Source organism: Tachysurus fulvidraco, chromosome 17 (assembly GCF_022655615.1).
Source record: "Tachysurus fulvidraco isolate hzauxx_2018 chromosome 17, HZAU_PFXX_2.0, whole genome shotgun sequence".
Classification (NCBI taxonomy): Eukaryota; Metazoa; Chordata; class Actinopteri; order Siluriformes; family Bagridae; genus Tachysurus; species Tachysurus fulvidraco.
In genome coordinates, this window is record NC_062534.1 from 10,353,714 (window position 1) to 10,372,398 (window position 18,685).

Here is an 18,685-nt window from a genome sequence, read left to right on the forward strand (position 1 = left end):
ATGTTAGCACATCTACAGAGAGATTCCCCATTCAAGTCTATGGGGAAAAAACACCCCTTTGAGCTTCCATACTGGGAATTCTGGAATTCTGATCGCTTACAAAATAGATAGCACACCTCTCCTCAATGAGCCGGTCGATTTGCCACCTCATTTATGGGTCTAGGACAAAAGCTGCGGGACAAGTTGCGCGCCGAAAAAGTGTCCGGAAGAAGAAGAATTATAATCATAATAAGCTTATAACGGAAATCAGAATGTTGCCTTCTACAAAGCCAACATAATAATAATAATAATAATAATAATAATAATAATAATAATAATAATAATAATAATAATAATAATAGGTATGCAAGAGAATAAGAATGTGCTTTAGCAAGCACTTTAATAAGCCCATAATGGAAATCAGAATGTTGGCTTCTACAAAGCCAACATAATAATAAGCTTATAGCGGAAATCAGAATGTTGGTTTCTACAAAGCCAACATAATTATAATAAGCTTATAACGGAAATCAGAATGTTGCCTTCTACAAAGCCAACATAATTATAATAAGCTTATAACGGAAATCAGAATGTTGGTTTCTACAAAGCCAACATAATAATAATAATAATAATAATAATAATAATAATAATAATAATAATAATAATAATAATAATAATAAGCTTATAACAGAAATCAGAATGTTGGCTTCTACAAAGCCAACATAATTATAATAAGCTTATAACGGAAATCAGAATGTTGCCTTCTACAAAGCCAACATAATAATAATAATAATAATAATAATAATAATAATAATAATAATAATAATAATAATAAGTATGCAAGAGAATAAGAATGTGCTTTGCAAGCACATTAATAATAATAACAAGTATGCAAGAGAATAAGAATGTGCTTTAGCAAGCACATTAATAATAATAATAATAATAATAATAATAATAATAATAATAATAATAATAGGTATGCAAGAGAATAAGAATGTGCTTTAGCAAGCACTTTAATAAGCCCATAATGGAAATCAGAATGTTGGCTTCTACAAAGCCAACATAATAATAAGCTTATAGCGGAAATCAGAATGTTGGTTTCTACAAAGCCAACATAATTATAATAAGCTTATAACGGAAATCAGAATGTTGCCTTCTACAAAGCCAACATAATTATAATAAGCTTATAACGGAAATCAGAATGTTGGTTTCTACAAAGCCAACATAATAATAATAATAATAATAATAATAATAATAATAATAATAATAATAATAATAATAAGCTTATAACAGAAATCAGAATGTTGGCTTCTACAAAGCCAACATAATTATAATAAGCTTATAACGGAAATCAGAATGTTGCCTTCTACAAAGCCAACATAATAATAATAATAATAATAATAATAATAATAATAATAATAATAATAATAATAATAATAAGCTTATAACGGAAATCAGAATGTTGGCTTCTACAAAGCCAACATAATAATGCTAAGCTTATAACGGATATCAGAATGTTGGCTTCTACAAAGCCAACATAATAATAATAATAATAATAATAATAATAATAATAATAATAATAATAATAATAAGCTTATAACGGAAATCAGAATGTTGGCTTCTACAAAGACAACATCATAAGCTTATAACGGAAATCAGAATGTTGGCTTCTACAAAGCCAGCATAATTACAGATGTGTTTGAGAGTGTTGCGCCATATGAAAGGTCTTCACAGAGATATAGAGAAATCACCAACTCTATAACGCATTTAGCTGTACTATTGAGACAATAAAAAAGTTTGTTTGCAGTAATGCAAAGATGTTATTTTGTAAACATATTTTAATTTGAAAACGTTTTGCATTTGTTTGTTGTGGTTGCTAGTTTTAGTTGAGAAATACAAATTTCAGCATTAGCAGTAATATGTGTGTGCATTTTCCTTTAGAACCAAGCAAGTTGACTCATGATACCATTTGTTTATTATATCGCAATCGCAATATTGACCTCAATAATCGCAATATGACATTTCCCTAAATCGTGCAGCCCTAGATTGCAGGCACTTATTTCAAGGGATTTGAGAACAGTGTAACAGATATTGCGTCATCGGGTAGGCGTGGCCTATTTGATAATCTAACTCTAACCCTAACCATAACCGTAGTCTTTGGTTGTTTATTTGTTTTCTAAAATAAATCTACCTCTATGACTGTTTTGTCCGTAGTATGCTCTTTTTTTTTTGAAAGAGGGCGTTTTTCCAAGACCTCCAGAAACACGCCCACTTTACGTCGTGGTAACGAAACCCCTGAAATTTAGTGAATGCCGATATCTATGGACTCCACATATGGTATCCTCGGTCCAATACTGATGACGTACATCGCTCCTCATGACGATTTAAAGCTGCGCCAACCGGAAATACTTATCCAAAATTGGCCGAAATTACTTTGAATTTTTCATGCATTCAGGTTAGGAGAAATGACTAACCGGACGGCGTATTTCTATGATCCAGATGTTGGAAACTTTCATTATGGTAAAGTCCTGTTTTTGTGACCGCATTACAAAACTGATTAGCTTTATGGCGTCCTGAAACTGAATCGTTGCAAGACTGAGAAAATAGAGCAAGCATATTTGATAATTCTAAAAGACACTAAAAAGGCGCCATGTGACATTGTACATAGTATCCACTCCATAATAAAGTGTTGCTATAATATAAAAAAAAGTTATTCTGCACATATGCGTTATTTAATTTCAACTAGAACTCCAATATACTGTGGTAGACGGCTACAAGTACTATCTTCTTTAGTGTTCAAATATTTAAGGACTGCAAAGTATATGCGGTGTAAATTATGTAACCATTATGTGTTTCACACGAAATGACCCATGTGTACGATTTCCTCCCTATAAATAGGTGCTGGACACCCAATGAAGCCCCATAGGTTGTCCCTAACTCACAGTCTTGTCTTGCATTATGGCCTTTACAAGAAGATGATGGTATAGCAGATGTATTTGTACCTTTATGTTATTATAAGTTATAACATATAATATACAGTAATATTCTGACTGTAAATATTGATAATGTTATCACTGCAAATATACACCATACACAAGGATAAACAAATATATATATATTTTGACAGGTTTTCAAACCATACAAGGCCTCACAGCATGATATGTGTCGTTTTCATTCAGAAGATTACATAGATTTTTTGCAGAAGGTCAGCCCAAACAACATGCAGGGCTTCACAAAGAGCCTTAACACCTTTAACGTAGGCGATGATTGGTAGGTTTGATTAGAGTTGTCTTATATTTAGTTTGTAGCATGGTGTCTTTGTTTGCTTGTTAATTAGCCTTAAACGGAGTAAATTTTCATTTTAATGTACCATGTGTGCATGTGTATTCCATGTTTATTCCATGTGTAATACATGCATCTGCATACATAACATATTTGTGTGGCTTGTAGTCCTGTCTTTCCAGGACTGTTTGAGTTTTGCTCCAGATACACTGGTGCCTCATTACAAGGAGCAACTCAGTTAAACCATAAGGTTAGATACACTTGTTGAATCTTTCTCAAAGATTTATTTGTAGCATGCTGCTTTTTCTTTTCGTTATGCAGTTTTTACTGTTAGTCTAAACTGAATCTAAATCTAAAAATGAATAACACTTAATATAATTATGTTTAGATTTGTGACATTGCTATTAACTGGGCTGGAGGCTTACACCATGCAAAAAAGTTTGAGGTAAGGTTTTAAGGATGTACCCAAGAGTGCCCCTCTGTGTACATGAAAAATACCATCAAATTTAATGTTTTGTACGCTCAAGCAGTGTTAATGGCCAAGCTTAATTTCTAATTGTTATAGGGTAATGTTGATAATAAATAATAATAAATAATTAATGAAGTCTGTAGACCCATGAAAAATGATGGATTGAAACATTGAGTGCTGTATTTGTGTCTGAGGTGTCATGTTAACCAAAATGATTTTAAAGACTTTTGCTGCCATTGTTTATAGTGGTTTGTATGGATTGCATATTTTGACATCAAGTTGCAACCTGTAACCATTACAGCAGCAAAATATTGTTTCAATAAAAATGTAATTCACACAAAATTGTTCTATCTAACATTTCTTTTATATCTACTAGAATATCTATTAGGCTCCATGTCTTTGGTTGCAAAAATGTTTAAAAATAATTGTAGCAGAAGAAATAGCCAGATTGGCCCACTACCTCATCAGTTCTTTCACAAAGAAAACTAGATAAAAATCTGATTTTGACTGATAAAAATAAAATGAGCTCTATTTTAATTCCTAGAAATAAAAAATAATTAGAACAATTATTTTTGAGCATTTTTATTAAAGTTAAAAGTGATAATTTTAGTGCTGCACCAGGCATTCTTCAACAAACTGCAGTCCTGTTCTTTAACTTTCAGATTACTCTCCACTATGAGTCAGAAACTGAAGTATGTTTTGCGTTATAACCTATGTGACCTAAATTAGATCCAAGAACACTATATGTACTGCCCTATACCGAGTCCTCTCCCACCTTGATATGTTTCATACTGTCATAGGGGAAAAAGAGCATGCACTCCTTCAAATCTGACAAATATCAGTGTAATTTTTCCCCCCAGGAGTAAACCCAGTGGGGAAAATGACACCTTTCCTACTTCCACCATCATTAAGTGTTACTAAAGAAATGCAATGAAAGTTTAGTTAATGACCATGAAGTGTTACTACCTGTATCATATCAGAACGTTTGCCAGAGCATTTAGGTCTGTCTACATAATGCAAATTGTTACTACTTATTAATCTTGGAAATTGAAATTCATGATTCTACAGTGAGTAGGATTGTACACAAATGCAAGTTCAAGACATTTGGCAGATTTTGCAAGAGTGGTGCCTGCAATCAGACAGCAAATTGGTTAAGGAAAGGGGGAATGATCAAGTCAAAGTCTACAACCATGTTGGGTGGAATCTTAAGTAGACTGGTGTCAGCTCAGCCATCTGTTTGGACCTAGCTGGGAGGCCAGTAGTCCAATTTTGAAATAACAAGAGCCTCGACTGCCTAGTAGCTGTGTGTCATGATCGGATAGCTATGGTCTGATTTCCTTGGTCATACAGAATGAACCTACAGGATGCATGACCTTCAGTTGCACTTTCAAGTTTATAAACTTTAATTGTATAAAATATATTTATATATTTTGTAAATAAAAATATATTTTTGACTCCTTAGTCCAGAGCACCTGCCACCATTTCTTTGCTGATGGCACTGCAGGACATCTACAGATGATGAACAATTAAACTGCATGTCTTTCATCTGAAACATTCAGCTTTCTTGGCCAACCGCTGAGTCTACAATCCTTAACATTGCCTGATTCTTTGTGATTTGCCAAACTAGCTTGAACAGCACAAACCCATGTGTGCTTTGAAATCTTTGCCTGGGAGAGACCTTGTTGTTGCAGTGTAACTACCTTGTGTCTTGTTGCTGTGCTCAGTGCCATGGTGTATGACCTATGTCTTCCACAACTCACCTTAGAGTTTGGCTGTTCCTAAGTAAACAATTAAAATACATATTTTAAAGCATTCTTTACTTTACTGCATTTCCTCATACCTGACCAATACTTATTTGTTGTTATACTTATTATACACAGACAATTTGAAATTTTTTTTTGCTTTATCAGTAAAATGGTTAAAGACCATTATACAACGTCTACAAATGTGATAGACACTTCATTATTGTGTGCAACATACTATTGTTACAAAGTTTACAGTTTACAGTAATTGACTCCACTAGTTGCTTAACCAATCATTTTCTGTTTCAGGCTTCTGGATTTTGTTATGTGAATGACATTGTCATTAGTATTCTTGAACTGCTTAAGTAAGTCCTCAGTTTAATCACACAGAATGTTGTTATAATAGGAGTTATAAGCGTTATAAATACTGATATTTCCCCAAAGATTAATTGCATCTTTTAATGATCCTCCTGTCATCATATACCAACAGGTACCACCCACGTGTGCTATACATTGACATTGACATTCATCATGGTGATGGGGTGCAGGAAGCTTTTTATCTTACAGATCGAGTCATGACCGTGTCCTTCCATAAATACGGAAACTATTTTTTTCCAGGAACAGGTGAGTGTAAAATGTAAACAATACGGATAACGAAAACTTTTTAATTTGTTCACCTAATTTTACAAATCTATCTTTTTCTATCCTGAATATTGTGGTGCTGAGGCATGATGTACTGTGTATATTGTCTGAATAATCCAAATGATTTGAATATGTGATAGCTGTGAAATTACATTTAATACTGTACAGTAATTACTTACATGTTTAATTCTTGTCATTCAGGTGACATGTATGAAGTTGGGGCTGAGAGTGGCCGCTACTACTGCCTGAATGTACCTCTGCGTGATGGGATTGATGACCAGAGTGAGTTAAACAATAAGCTTATTCTGCAAGTTGGCTGATATTGACTTTGTTCCACTGAAATTTGAGTTAAAAACAATAGTTACAATTAAAAATTGTAAACAGTGTACAACAGCAATAAAATTGTAATAGACAGTAAGCATATATTCCATTTTTGGATTTTTTTTAGACTGTCATTATAATGTGATAGACAAGTGGCATTTATATGATGTACAGGCCTTCAGACTGCAAATAACAGTAACTCATGTCACTTATCCCAATTCCTCAACCAATTAAACAGTGCACAATGGCAGTATAGTGGTGGCTGGCAGATTTACAAACTGACATTCATGACATGCGGCACACCACCCGTTAACACGGCAGCAAATGCCAAGCCAATAGAAATGGTCCATGTGCTGGTTTAATGTTTTAATGTTCGCTAAAGTGCCCCAAAATTGGATTATGGTTAACCACCTGGAATAACATTTCCTGAGGGTTGGATTGTGTGTTGTCACATTGTATATTGGACCATCAATTACTCTTACTTGGTTGAAGGTGTGCCTTAGGGTCTAATCATGCAACTGCTCTTAAAGGCCCTGTCCACACTCTGTGTCCCTCTTATACATAGCCAGTACTATGTACATTCCACAGTGTACCTTACTTGGCAGGCCCCATCCACAAATATTCATTTGTTAAACAAAGCACTGATATGTGCATCTATTTTGTGTGTGAACAGACCTTTCCAGGCCTTACCTATGCATTCATGACTCCATAGTGTTAATCAAGTCAAGTCACTTTTATTGTCACATCACCACAGCACTGGTGCATTGCTGAGTGAATATGCCAAAGGCAGAGGGAGAGTGAGTGAGTTTTTAGGAGGAGGAGACTTGATCAAGGAAGGACTGGACCAGCTGTAAGCCTAAACATTAAAAAGATGTTTAGGAGTTTTAGATACACTCATTTTTTTTCTGCTAGCTGTTTTTTAGTTGGCTCCATTATGAACTACTCTAGTTCTTGCTTGCCCAGTGTGTAACTCATGTTGTCTACCACAGTATACTGAAATTGGAATTAAGTAAATAACTATGAGCACAGAATGCAGACTTTCAGCTTTAATTTGAGACTATTTCTATTCAAATTATGTGAACAGTGTAGGAATTATCACTTTTTGTAAACTATATGGCCAAAAGATACCAGAAACGTAGACCAGTACAATTCTAGAGATGGTCCTCACTTTACTGCTATAGTAAACTCTACTCTACTGAGATTACTTTCCTGTTGATAATTGATGTTGGGCAAAATACCTGTCACGCAGACTTTTTAATCATGCAGCCTGCTTTTTAAAGTGTTCATTGGGGTTGATTTTCATGGCTTTATACAGACCATTTGCATTCTTTCAAACCAGACCATGTCTTTAGGAACCTTACTTTATCATGCCGGAATAAGTTTGGGTTAACCTCTTAATTCCAGTAAAGAAAAATGTTAAAATTACAGTTTACAAAGTAGACAATTGTGTGCTTCCAATTTTGTCACAAATGTTTGGAGAAGGTATAATGTTGTGCTCAGGTGCCGCTGTTCCATGCTCAGGTGTGTTATTCCCTCATTATCTCATGTACAAGTAAGCAGAAAAATGACTTAATGCTAAATGAAATGTATCATTTTCATTTTGAATCTGTTCCTATTAGCTCTTAGGACCTCTAATTGAGTGTTCACTTCTAGTGAAGCAAGTTATCATTAAGCTCAGTCTTAGAATGAAAGAATGCACCTGTAAGCTCCGGAATTTCAAAATGCATACTTGAAGACCTTGGGAAAACACTGTGTTGGATAGAAGGCATGTCTGTGTCAAAGTCAACAATCAAGAGAAGCTTTCATAAGAGTAAATAGAGTGCTAACAATAAGATGAAAACTACTGGTAAACCTCACAAAGGGGAAGCTCAGACTTGAGTTTAAATTATTTCTGCAAATTCTAGCTATTCACCCAAACTCCTTTTAGTGTCCTAATCTAGGTAAGGCTGCACTTTTCTGCCTACAGATCAAACACCAAATAGATTTGGTAAAATAAAATCTTCTTATAACCTATAAAGCATAGCATGGGCTATGGACCTTCTTGTATTAGAAAATGATTAATTACACTCCGATTAAAAGGACCTGTTGATAGTCCCAAATTATCTTTTAGTTCTGAGACTTTGGTTTTTCCTTTGAACATAAGATCAGTAAACTACATGTCAGGATTTAAGAAACTCTGCCACTTTTGCCTTTTATATACTGTAACATTTACATTATTATAAAATTCATCATACTAGTAGTTTGCTTGCAAAATTATTAATTACCTATTACTAAATGTATCTGGGGTAAACATATTTTATTGTATAAAAACAATTTTCTCCTAAAATGTGTATGTTACTAATCAACAAACATGGTTGCCAGCAACTAATTTAATTGAGCATCCAACCAATAATAAATTATGAGGATTAATAAATATTCAAATAATTAGCATTGAATTTGGTGGGCATATGTAGGAAAGCATTGGCTGGCTCTCCCAGTCATTATCGTTGAAAATTATATTCTGTGGCATTGTTAATGTAACAGTTACAACTGTACAAGTAAATAAATAGTGTGGGAGTTCTATCAAAATCTACTGATAAGTTACTATTTACACTTTACAGTGTATACAGTTTGTTTAAAGCTAATAGAACTAGATGTTTCAACCCCTTTAGTAGGACACTCTTAATAGAAGCAGTCGGTATGGAGTGGTGAAAAAAGGATGTTAAGGTATGTCATTGTGGTCATTGTGTGGGCACCCTGCCTCATCGCCGTTTCGTTGCCCACATGGTATCCAGAAGGCTTAACGGTTTACCAAGCCTCCCAGGTACATCCCCCTCTATGCCATACCCTCTATAACCCTGATAGGCTCTGCGTGGAAAGGGCGTCCTTCTTCCTGAGTCAGGCCTACACCTGACCGCATACTATCTGTCTCTACCTTGCTGCCCAGATTGGGGTCCTTATGCTTGATCCAGAGCCAGTTACTGCTTTTTTCAGCAGTACTTGGTATTGACTTGATGGCCTGTTGGAGAGAATTACACTACACCCCTATTTTTCTCAGCAAACTGGTGGTAGATGTTGCAACAATTCCCCTGCATCCCACCTCTACTGGGAAGATGCTGGTCTTCCAGCTGTTTTGGGATGCTTTGGGATGCTTCAGCTGCCAGGTCGGAAATTTGTTCTTTTTACTCTCATAAGCCTCTTCAACCCCATCTTCCCATGGTACTGTTAATTCCACAACATATGCCAGCTTTGTTGTTGGAGACCACAGAACCATGTCTGGCCAGAGTGTTGTAGCCACTATTTCTGGAGGAAACGCAAGCTTCTTATCAAGGTCCACTTTCAATTTCCAATCCCGTGCTGACTGCAGGATGCTTGCATCTTTAGGTGTTGTACAATGCCCTTGATGTTGGCAAGCTGGTAGGAAATTTGTGGTTGACCTGTCCTGCCAATGTTTGTGGGAGGTTGTTTGTGGTGGTTTGCTTCTACTCCAGTATTGATGCCAGCTTTCTGAGTACTTGGTATAGTGCCCTTGGGTGAGACTTCTAGTATACTCTGCTAAAATGTGCCTTAGAGAAGCAGGTACTTGGCACAGGGAACAGGCAGGATCTTCTCCATGCCACTCTTTCAGATTTTGGGGGGAGGGTAGCAGGTTGTATGTGGCTCTGATGACAAAACTCAGCCACGCTCCCTCCATCTGCCAGATGTCACGCCAGCTGAGCTTTTCTTCTCCAGGCCCTCACGGTTGTTCCATTGAGAAAGATTTGCCATTGCTTGGCCATTGAGACAGCTTTGACTTGTCATTACGAGCCTTGCTTTGGTGCATTTGTACTCTTCCACTTGAGTTTTCCTGGCAACAATGTCTTGTTGATGCACTTCATGAACATACTAGTATAATTTTTTAGTGATAGATATATCTATATAAAGTCATGTGGAATAAATTAGGACACACTATTGAATATTTAGGTCTCTATTAAGAAATGTGTGAACATATCAATTTCTGACCTTGTTTTAATCTGTACATGAGATGAAAATGATGTAATTGCTTGTAAACATCAACATAAAATAAAATCATGTTTAACTTATTAAACAAAAGAAATCAACAAAATGAGCCTATTAGCCTTAATAGCTAGTATTTCCCCCTTTGACTGAAATAACTTCAATGAGATGTTTCTTTTAGCCATCTACCAGTTTCTGACATAAATTGGAAGAAAGTTTCCATTAATATTCAATGCACAATTATTTCAGCTGTGTGATGATTTGAGGAGTTTCTTGCATGCACAGTTTCAAATGCCCCCACAGGATCTCTATAGGATTTAGATCTCGGCTTTGACTTGGCCATTCCAGAATTCTCAGTTTTTTACTTTTCAGCGAGTCCTTGGTGGATTTACTGTTGTTGTTTTTTTTGTTTGTTTGTTTGTTTTTTGTCATTTTACAAGATCCAGTTCCACTTCAGCTTCAGTTTTTTTTAAGTCTTGTTTATATAAAGGGAAATGAAGACCAAAGAGCATGCCACAGATGTTAGAGAGAAAACAATAAAGCTTTATAGATTAAGGAAATGGTACTAAATAATATCCAAATGTTTGGATATCACTGTCAGCACAGTTGAATCAATAATCAGCAAGGTCAACCACACCAGCCAATCACTGCCAAGAAAAGATCCTCAAATCTCAGCATTTGAACAAAAAGGAGACTTGTGAGAGAAGCCACTGTGAGGTCTATGATCACTTTGAAGGAGTTACAAAGTTCAGCTGCTACAAGTGGAGAAATATACACACACACGTACATTTTCTTGTACATGTTCGAAATGGTTCTTGGTATTTTAATATCACCTTGATAATGACTTCTGTGGAAATTAATTAATTAATTAATTAATTTTGTCATCTTTTGATGCTGTTAGGTTACAGACAATTGTTTCAACCAGTGATCAAGCAAGTGGTGGACTTCTACCAGCCAACCTGCATTGTGCTACAGGTAAAACATAATTTTCCCTTCTTTAAAGAGATTTTGTTAGAGTTTAAATGAACATTCTTCTCTGCAAATTCTCATAAATGTATTACATTGTTTGTAGTGTGGAGCGGACTCGCTAGGCTGTGACAGACTTGGGTGCTTTAATCTCAGTATACGAGGTCATGGGTAAGAATAATTTAATACAGTACATTGATAAAGCCTAGTAAAGCATGGGTAGTAGAGACAACTTATATTGCCACCCAATAATATAGTAAATTCTTATGAAACAGGATGAGCAAAAGTCAAATGCATGCCATAGTAAAATGAACACAAGCCTAAGGACTACAGCATGTAATCAAATCTTGAAATGCCCCTGGACCATCACATGCTGTATGGATGAAAGAAAACAATTCTATAAAATGTTAACATACCCTAATTGAAAGACAATAATAAAGAGGAAATTAGGTAACAGTATTTACTGTGAATCAGTCAGCAATTATTTCCTTACCTAACAGTGATCAGTCAAGTGAAGAGACTAGGAGGATGTTTTTAAATAATGAGTGATTTTTTTTTTTTACCTCAGGTGGGGATATAGAAACTGGTGTGGATGAAGCTGTTGAGTGGGAACATATTTCCTCTTTGAACAGATAATGCATTCAGTTTTACATTAATGTGTCTCTATACAGCGGTTACAAATGTAGAGGAGGGCAGGGCATCTTTAACAGAGTTAGAATAGAATTTTTAAATGTTGTTCTTTTTATTTTCTTTTTTTCTTCTTGTTCATAATTTCAGTGGGCAGTCAGAGCTTTATTTGATACAACTTTAGATATAGTATATAGTAATATATGAAAATGTGGAACAAGTATTTCAGTTCAGGATGACTTGTAGTTTACTAAGTACAGGGTTTTTTTCAAACCACCACATATTTATGTAATCACAATGGTTGTTTTCCAAATGAAGCTGAATGAGACCTGAACCAACACTTTTTTTGTTTTTTTGCTGTAAGTAGCAATAATTAGCACCTTTTCTTTTTCTTTTTTTTTTTTAAGTCTTTTGTACTGGGCCCACATTAATTACTTTTTATTCCTTTGTTTTTCTGTAGCAAAAAGTGTTTTATTTTTCCATCAGGGAATGTGTGGAGTTTGTGAAAAGTTTCAAGATCCCTCTACTTGTGCTGGGAGGAGGAGGATATACTGTGCGCAATGTGGCTAGATGTTGGTGGGTTACACTTTGTTAAATAAATACACCACTATTTGAGCAAATACTTTACATCTTTCTGATCGGTATCAGGAGACATAATTACACTAAGTTGACTGTATGTTATGATTAATTAAACTTAGTTGTAATTTTATAAATTGTAATTGAACTAATTTGTAAAAATCTGATATGCATTAATCATTATGAAAAATATTTGGTTCTGGTACTAAAATAAACAAGTAACTATTAGATTCAGAGAGACACTTATTTTTTTTTTCAACCAGAGCTTGTGCTTTAACTTTTGGTTTTTTGGGTTCTGTGTTCTAATTTTGTAGAACAAATGTGCTTTGTACATTATTGTAAAAAAAAACCCCCCCAGGTGATGAATGTTAACTCACTATTGCATAGGCTGAGGAGTGATTTGTAGAGGAAATGGTGTGGTGTTCGCAAGCATGCTTGGCTCCTACCTTTAGGGGTCAGGATACTTTAGGACTGAACCAAAGCATTTTGGGAGACCATACTTGGCTGAGAAATGAGGACACAGACAGGCCTGAAGGTCAAAGACAGAGGGTGAGGTTGAAAAACTGAACATTAAATGCTGAAATTAGCACTTGCATCATGGACAGAGTGGGATAGATGACGTTGCTGGAATGTTAACTTGGAGCCCCATCTACAAGTTAGCTACGGAGCTTTGAAAGTTTCAGAGTAATAAATATTCACTTCAGCCCTTACTGTACAACACAAGTCACATGATGACTTGATGAAAATATGTACATGATGTCAGGCATGCATATGAGGCGATAAGAAGAAAATAAATCTGACAATATGGCTATATATTTATTCAAGGACCCTACTCTCCTCAGCATACCCTGGCTCTTCTTGTACAGAGCATCAGTGTTGTCCAGCCAGTCCAGTCTATTGTGGAACCACACAGGAAGTTTTCCTCAGGACTGGGACCTTCTCCAGGCTGAGTCTTAGATTAACAAAGTACCTAACCAGAGAGGTGTGTGTGACAGGACAAAGATGAGGTGAAGACCGTTCAGGGAGGGGGTTGGTTGCTAGTCTAGAGTAGAGTGGAAGGGAGAATGCTGGGTGGGAGCGGAAATAGGAACAGTGAAATCTGTTAAACAGATTCAACTCAATTGGCCGGAGCTGATCGCTATTTGTGGATCCTCTCCGCCACTCTGTTCATGAGCTGAGATGTTTTTCAGTCCTCTCCACGCATTGTTTTGTGTTAATCGCTCCTCCAGTAGCTGTCATTGCACTGACTCTTCTTATATTTGAGCTCCTTCTGAACTCTCACTTTGTCCCTTAAAGTTATAAATGTTATTGTTCCAGTGTTTCCATTTTTAATAACGTATCTCTGTTTTTGAATTAAGGACATATGAAACTTCTTTGCTTGTTGAAGAATCCATTAGTGATGAGCTGCCTTACAGTGGTAAGTTTATTTTAAGGTGACATTTTATGTCATTTTGTGTAGAACCAAACCTGGATTTTAAATTAGTGTAATATCCTTATGAAAGGGCTTTAGAAATTATATCTGAAGCCTGTACAGTATGTTCTGTGTGAGGCTTTTGCACACCATCTGTAATTTATGTGCTGTCTGTCTCATCAAATGAAATATTTTATCAGATCACAGAAGACAACATATTGATTGAGCTGTTCTTATTAATTAGCTTTACCAGTCACTCATTCAATACCATTCGGACACCATTTAGGTTAGAAAATAAACCCAGCATTGTGCAGAAAAGCTGTGTATCCGTTTTCTTATAAAGCTTTTTAGACTGGACAGTGAAGTATGTGTGTGTAACAATGAGAATAGTGCATCTGAAAGTAGTGGAAAGGCAAGGCTAACACACTAAGAAATTTGGGTTTGAAAAACATGGTTGGATTCAATAAAAAAAAAATGAGTATGAGAACATAGTTTCAGCTTTTTTTTTATGATGTTAATATAGCATGTTTGGTGTGAGAACAACTAATGTTTGGGTGATATAAAATATAGGATGTTAAAGTAAATAATACTTTATTATTAGTTTGCCTATTTCCTTGCTTACTATAACTGCATTTAGCCAAATCGTTTAGTGGTTTCTCCCTTCAGTCTCATCTCCTGGATTTCAAATGCATGATCACTTGAGTTAAGGTCTTGAGATTGACTTGATCTTGGAGCTCTTTTAGTTTTAATTTAGTTTTTTCCTTTTTAACAACAACTGCAGGTTTCACAGGTGAAACCCAGGGCTCTTATGCCTCAAATTCCTAACATGTAAACATTTATTCAATGTTGAATCTAATCTTTTATTACATAATTACATCCATAAAAATTTGAGTCTGATGAATTACAACAATTTATTTTGGTGACAAAGAATTAAAATTTAGTAGAAAATGCATTTAGAATCTATTTTGAATGGAATTTAAGGAATTAAAATTTGTTGATGGTATATATTTTAACTGTACACCTTCACCTTTGGTAATACAGAGTACTTTGAGTATTTTGCTCCTGATTTTACACTTCATCCAGATGTTAGCACTAGGATTGAGAACCAGAACTCCAGACAGGTATGGCATAATTTTTAGTCATTACAACTGAAAAATGTTAGTGTGTGTTGGGGGAAATCGGTGCTGATCCTTTTTTTTTTTTTTTTTTTTTTGCTGCTGTTGTTTTTATCCCCACCCCTAAACAGTACTTGGAGCAAATTCGTCAGACTGTTTTTGAGAACTTAAAGATGCTGAACCACGCACCTAGTGTTCAGATCCATGATGTTCCCTCAGACCTGCTGAGTTATGAACGAACAGATGATGCTGATCCTGATGAGAGGGGTTCAGAGGAGAACTATTCCAGGTAAGTTTTCACACTTGTTTAAAAATGTCAATTTCTCCCAAAATACCACTTTCTCCCAATTTGGTCCTTAGGCAAGAGCTAGCTAGTGGGTGAGAATTGACAATCATATGATTATCAAGTGTCTCTCTGATTTGCTAGCAGAGTAACACCAATTCCAAAGTATAAGTGAATGTCAGTAGGGACTATACAAATACACTATACACTTTCTTTACAGAATAACAGAAGGTTGTTGTAACAGCAAATGGTAGACTAAATCTTCTTCAAAAAGTTCATGTGGGTATGACAATCAGGTTTCCACATAGATCGTTGCTAGATCTGAGGGAGAATGGTGCAGTGTGAGAAGTGAAAAAATCTTTGAGGTAAGGTCCATTTTTGGCTTTGTATGTAAGCGTCAATGTTTTGAATTGGATTCATGAAACTTCCAGATGCCAGTAGAGGGAGTGCAGCAATACAGTGTTGTGTGAGAACTTAGGCAGGTTGAGCTTTGCAAGGGTATTGTATACTGAGGATGAATCATCTGGGATGACCAGCAGTTCTGTTTTGCTGGATTGCAGGACAGGATAACTGATTAGATCTCTTAATTCATAATTTTCTCATCATAAAAGAAGGCAACATCTTTAGCAGTCAGGTAGATCCTTTGTAGAAGCTTCAATGATGAAGTCATGTCTGAGGGGAATTTGGACAGGAGCACATGGAAAGAGGAGAGATTTGTTTCGAGTAATGATTTCATGCACTTTCCCCCTGCTGATCTTAGTTCTCTTCAGTTGCTGCTCAATGCATCTGACAGCCAAGGTGTACAGAGGGCAGAGGAGATCCGTGGTTGAGGAAAGAGAGGACACAAAAGTGTCTGTGGCCAAGTTAGGAGGAAAAGGTCTCAGGGTCAGGAAGGGATGAAAGAGTGCATGAAGCTACAGATGAAGGGGCTATGGAGTGGATGTTTTGACAGGTTAGAGAGAAATTTTGGAAGTTGGTTTTGGGCACGATTGGGATAGTCATGGTAACGATACCAGGTGATGATGAGCAGTCACATCTTGGAGGTTGAAATCACCAGAGGGGTGCTGTCAAAACGGGAAACATTGAGAAGGGAGTTCATTTCTTCAAGGATGTCTCCTAGGAGACCAGGATGGCAGTAGATGACAGATGAAGAGGTTGATTAGAGAGGTAACTGAGCTGGAGAAGAAAACTGCATGGAATTGAAAGTAAATGATGGTTAGAAGAAACAAGGGGAGTGGTGTGAAACAACAGACCTGTACCACAAGGGACATCATGCATCTATTTTTTAAGGGAGCACAGTGTGCACAAGACAGAAACATGCGATGTTGCGAGATTTTGATGTTGTATGCTAGGATATATGAATTGCACATTACAAAACTTGCAAGCAAAAAGGTAATCTTTTCCGGTATGGGGGTTTCCGTTGACAATTCTGTGAAATGTGTGCAGTCACGCATAGATGCTGATTACCTTCTCAGCCATCTACAGTGGTGTGTCAAAATGGTGAAAATCTCAGAAAAGTAAGGAGGATGCAGCACAGAACTGCTAATATTTATAACATAAGTTTGAAAGGGAATGAATCCTCTGTGAAAAAAAGGTTAAATCCTGCTTCACAGCCCTTTCCACACAGACACAGATTACACAGATTTTTTTTTACTTTTTTTTTTTAATTAAACACTAACTTATTTTCATAAACCATATTACACATTCTCACCTTCCTCTCATCAAATAGTTCTGAATTTGTCATTGAAGCAGCTCACAGTGAATTTCCAAGTCCTCTCATGCTTGAGGCCAATTGTGTGGTCGAGGTGAAGATAACGTAGTCCCACATTCAAATTGCTGGAAATCTTTGGGCCACCCTAATATAGACTTTACACCATCTGTTGTTAATCATATGAATCATATCATTTAACTATTTAAACAGTGATTACTCCTTTTGTTTTGATCAACAGGCCTGAGGCATCAAATGAATTTTATGATGGCGACCATGACAATGACAAGGAGAGTGACGTGGAAATCTGAACTCCGATCTTGACGAAAAGTGATCTCTTTATTGTTGTTGAAAAAAGGCTATTCTCTAAATGCTGTAACAGGTGGAGAATAGCCAGTCCTAGTTGCCTTTTTTGTTAAAAAACTTGTTTATATGTTTGTAATGTTTTAGCATTTTTTGACTTGCCACTTCCCCTGTGTACCAAGGATTACCACTAATTTTTCATATGTTAATTTAGCTGGGTATAAACACTTAATATATTAAATTCTAAAACTAGGCATGAAATATTCATACCTAAAGTCATACCTTTCAAAACTAAACAGGCCTGGCTTCAAAAATTACCAAAAGGCATACTGCAGTTTTAAAATCTTTGTGTACATGAGTACACAAAAGTATTACAGATGTAATATTCTACAAAGAATACTTAAAAAGTAAAAAAAGTGGTTATTCCATAATGTTCCCAAAACAGGTAGATTTTTGTGCACTAGTCTTCACAGGTGCAATTATGAAGTTAGCTACACTGAGTGGTATGGAAATCCAGTAAGGCTATGAATTTTTTTTAATGTGTGGCACAAGTGCGCATGTACTCCACATTTAATAATTAATCCTCAAAACTTGTGAACATATCCGTTGGCAAGATTCTTAATTTGAATTTGTTATTAAAAACTCTGGATGCCCTTCTTGAAGCAACCCTCTCTTTTTATTCTGGCTTGGGTCGAGTGCTGGTCTGTGAATGAAGGTTGGAATCAATGGAAGGGCATTCATTTTTTTACTTTCACTTTTCAGTGTTTAAATACACACACTTGCATTTATAGATGCTGCTCTGTGTCCTCAGCTCTCTCTTTGGCTTTCATGACTCCCTCTTTTATCCTTGCTGCAGCTCACAGGTACAGAGAACATTCATTACTATAATTCAGCAAGGTGTTTGATCCTTAAAACTTACTTCCTTTGGCTCCTCCTTCTATTTACAAACTACTTGACAACACCCCTGCTTCTACAGTATTCAATCCTGAATTTGATAAATGCACACAAATGTACTTTCCCAAAATTTGTACACTTAATGGCGAGTTCCATGAAGGCAACAAAACTGCACTGATTTACTGTGTACACCTTTAAGATTATACAACAAACCAAAATTCTGGCCAATCAGTTGCATGACCACTTTAAGGCTTCAGTGTTGCATGTGCCTTATTCTTGGCAGTGGATTACAACAGCTACAGCACAGAGTTATAAACTAAACAAAAGGGCTATATGGAGATCACTTCATATTAGGCAACATCCATTCAAAGGTACATCTACCAGCAGAGGAAATT

General features: G+C 35.9%; 1 protein-coding gene across 3 annotated transcripts; it reads left to right on the plus strand.

Moving 5' to 3' along the window:
- Positions 1–2,334: 2,334 nt before the first annotated feature.
- hdac3 (histone deacetylase 3) lies at positions 2,335–18,058 on the plus strand. 3 transcript variants are annotated; one of them, XM_027135557.2, is made up of 15 exons: positions 2,335–2,496; positions 2,875–2,957; positions 3,104–3,246; positions 3,427–3,508; positions 3,647–3,703; positions 5,779–5,834; positions 5,960–6,093; positions 6,313–6,393; positions 11,309–11,382; positions 11,480–11,544; positions 12,487–12,576; positions 13,935–13,993; positions 15,029–15,108; positions 15,234–15,391; positions 17,335–18,058. In XM_027135557.2, the coding sequence occupies exons 1-15, from the start codon at positions 2,442–2,444 to the stop codon at positions 17,402–17,404; spliced, it is 1,287 nt and encodes a 428-aa protein (XP_026991358.1). In that variant the 5' UTR covers positions 2,335–2,441; the 3' UTR covers positions 17,405–18,058. The 3 variants fall into 3 exon arrangements, with proteins under 3 accessions (XP_026991358.1, XP_047658240.1, XP_026991359.1); XM_047802284.1 differs by lacking the exon at positions 2,875–2,957 and having other exon boundaries at positions 2,350–2,496; XM_027135558.2 differs by lacking the exons at positions 2,875–2,957; positions 3,104–3,246; positions 3,427–3,508; positions 3,647–3,703 and having other exon boundaries at positions 2,357–2,496.
- Positions 18,059–18,685: the final 627 nt, after the last annotated feature.

Excerpts from the sequence above, each read along its gene's own strand:
- hdac3 (XM_027135557.2), top strand. The coding sequence starts at position 2,442 with ATGACTAACCGGACGGCGTATTTCTATGATCCAGATGTTGGAAACTTT. Across the intron at positions 2,497-2,874 it reads TGTTGGAAACTTTCATTATG|GTGCTGGACACCCAATGAAG; the intron begins GTAAAGTCCTGT and ends CCCTATAAATAG. Across the intron at positions 11,545-12,486 it reads CTCAGTATACGAGGTCATGG|GGAATGTGTGGAGTTTGTGA; the intron begins GTAAGAATAATT and ends TTTTTCCATCAG.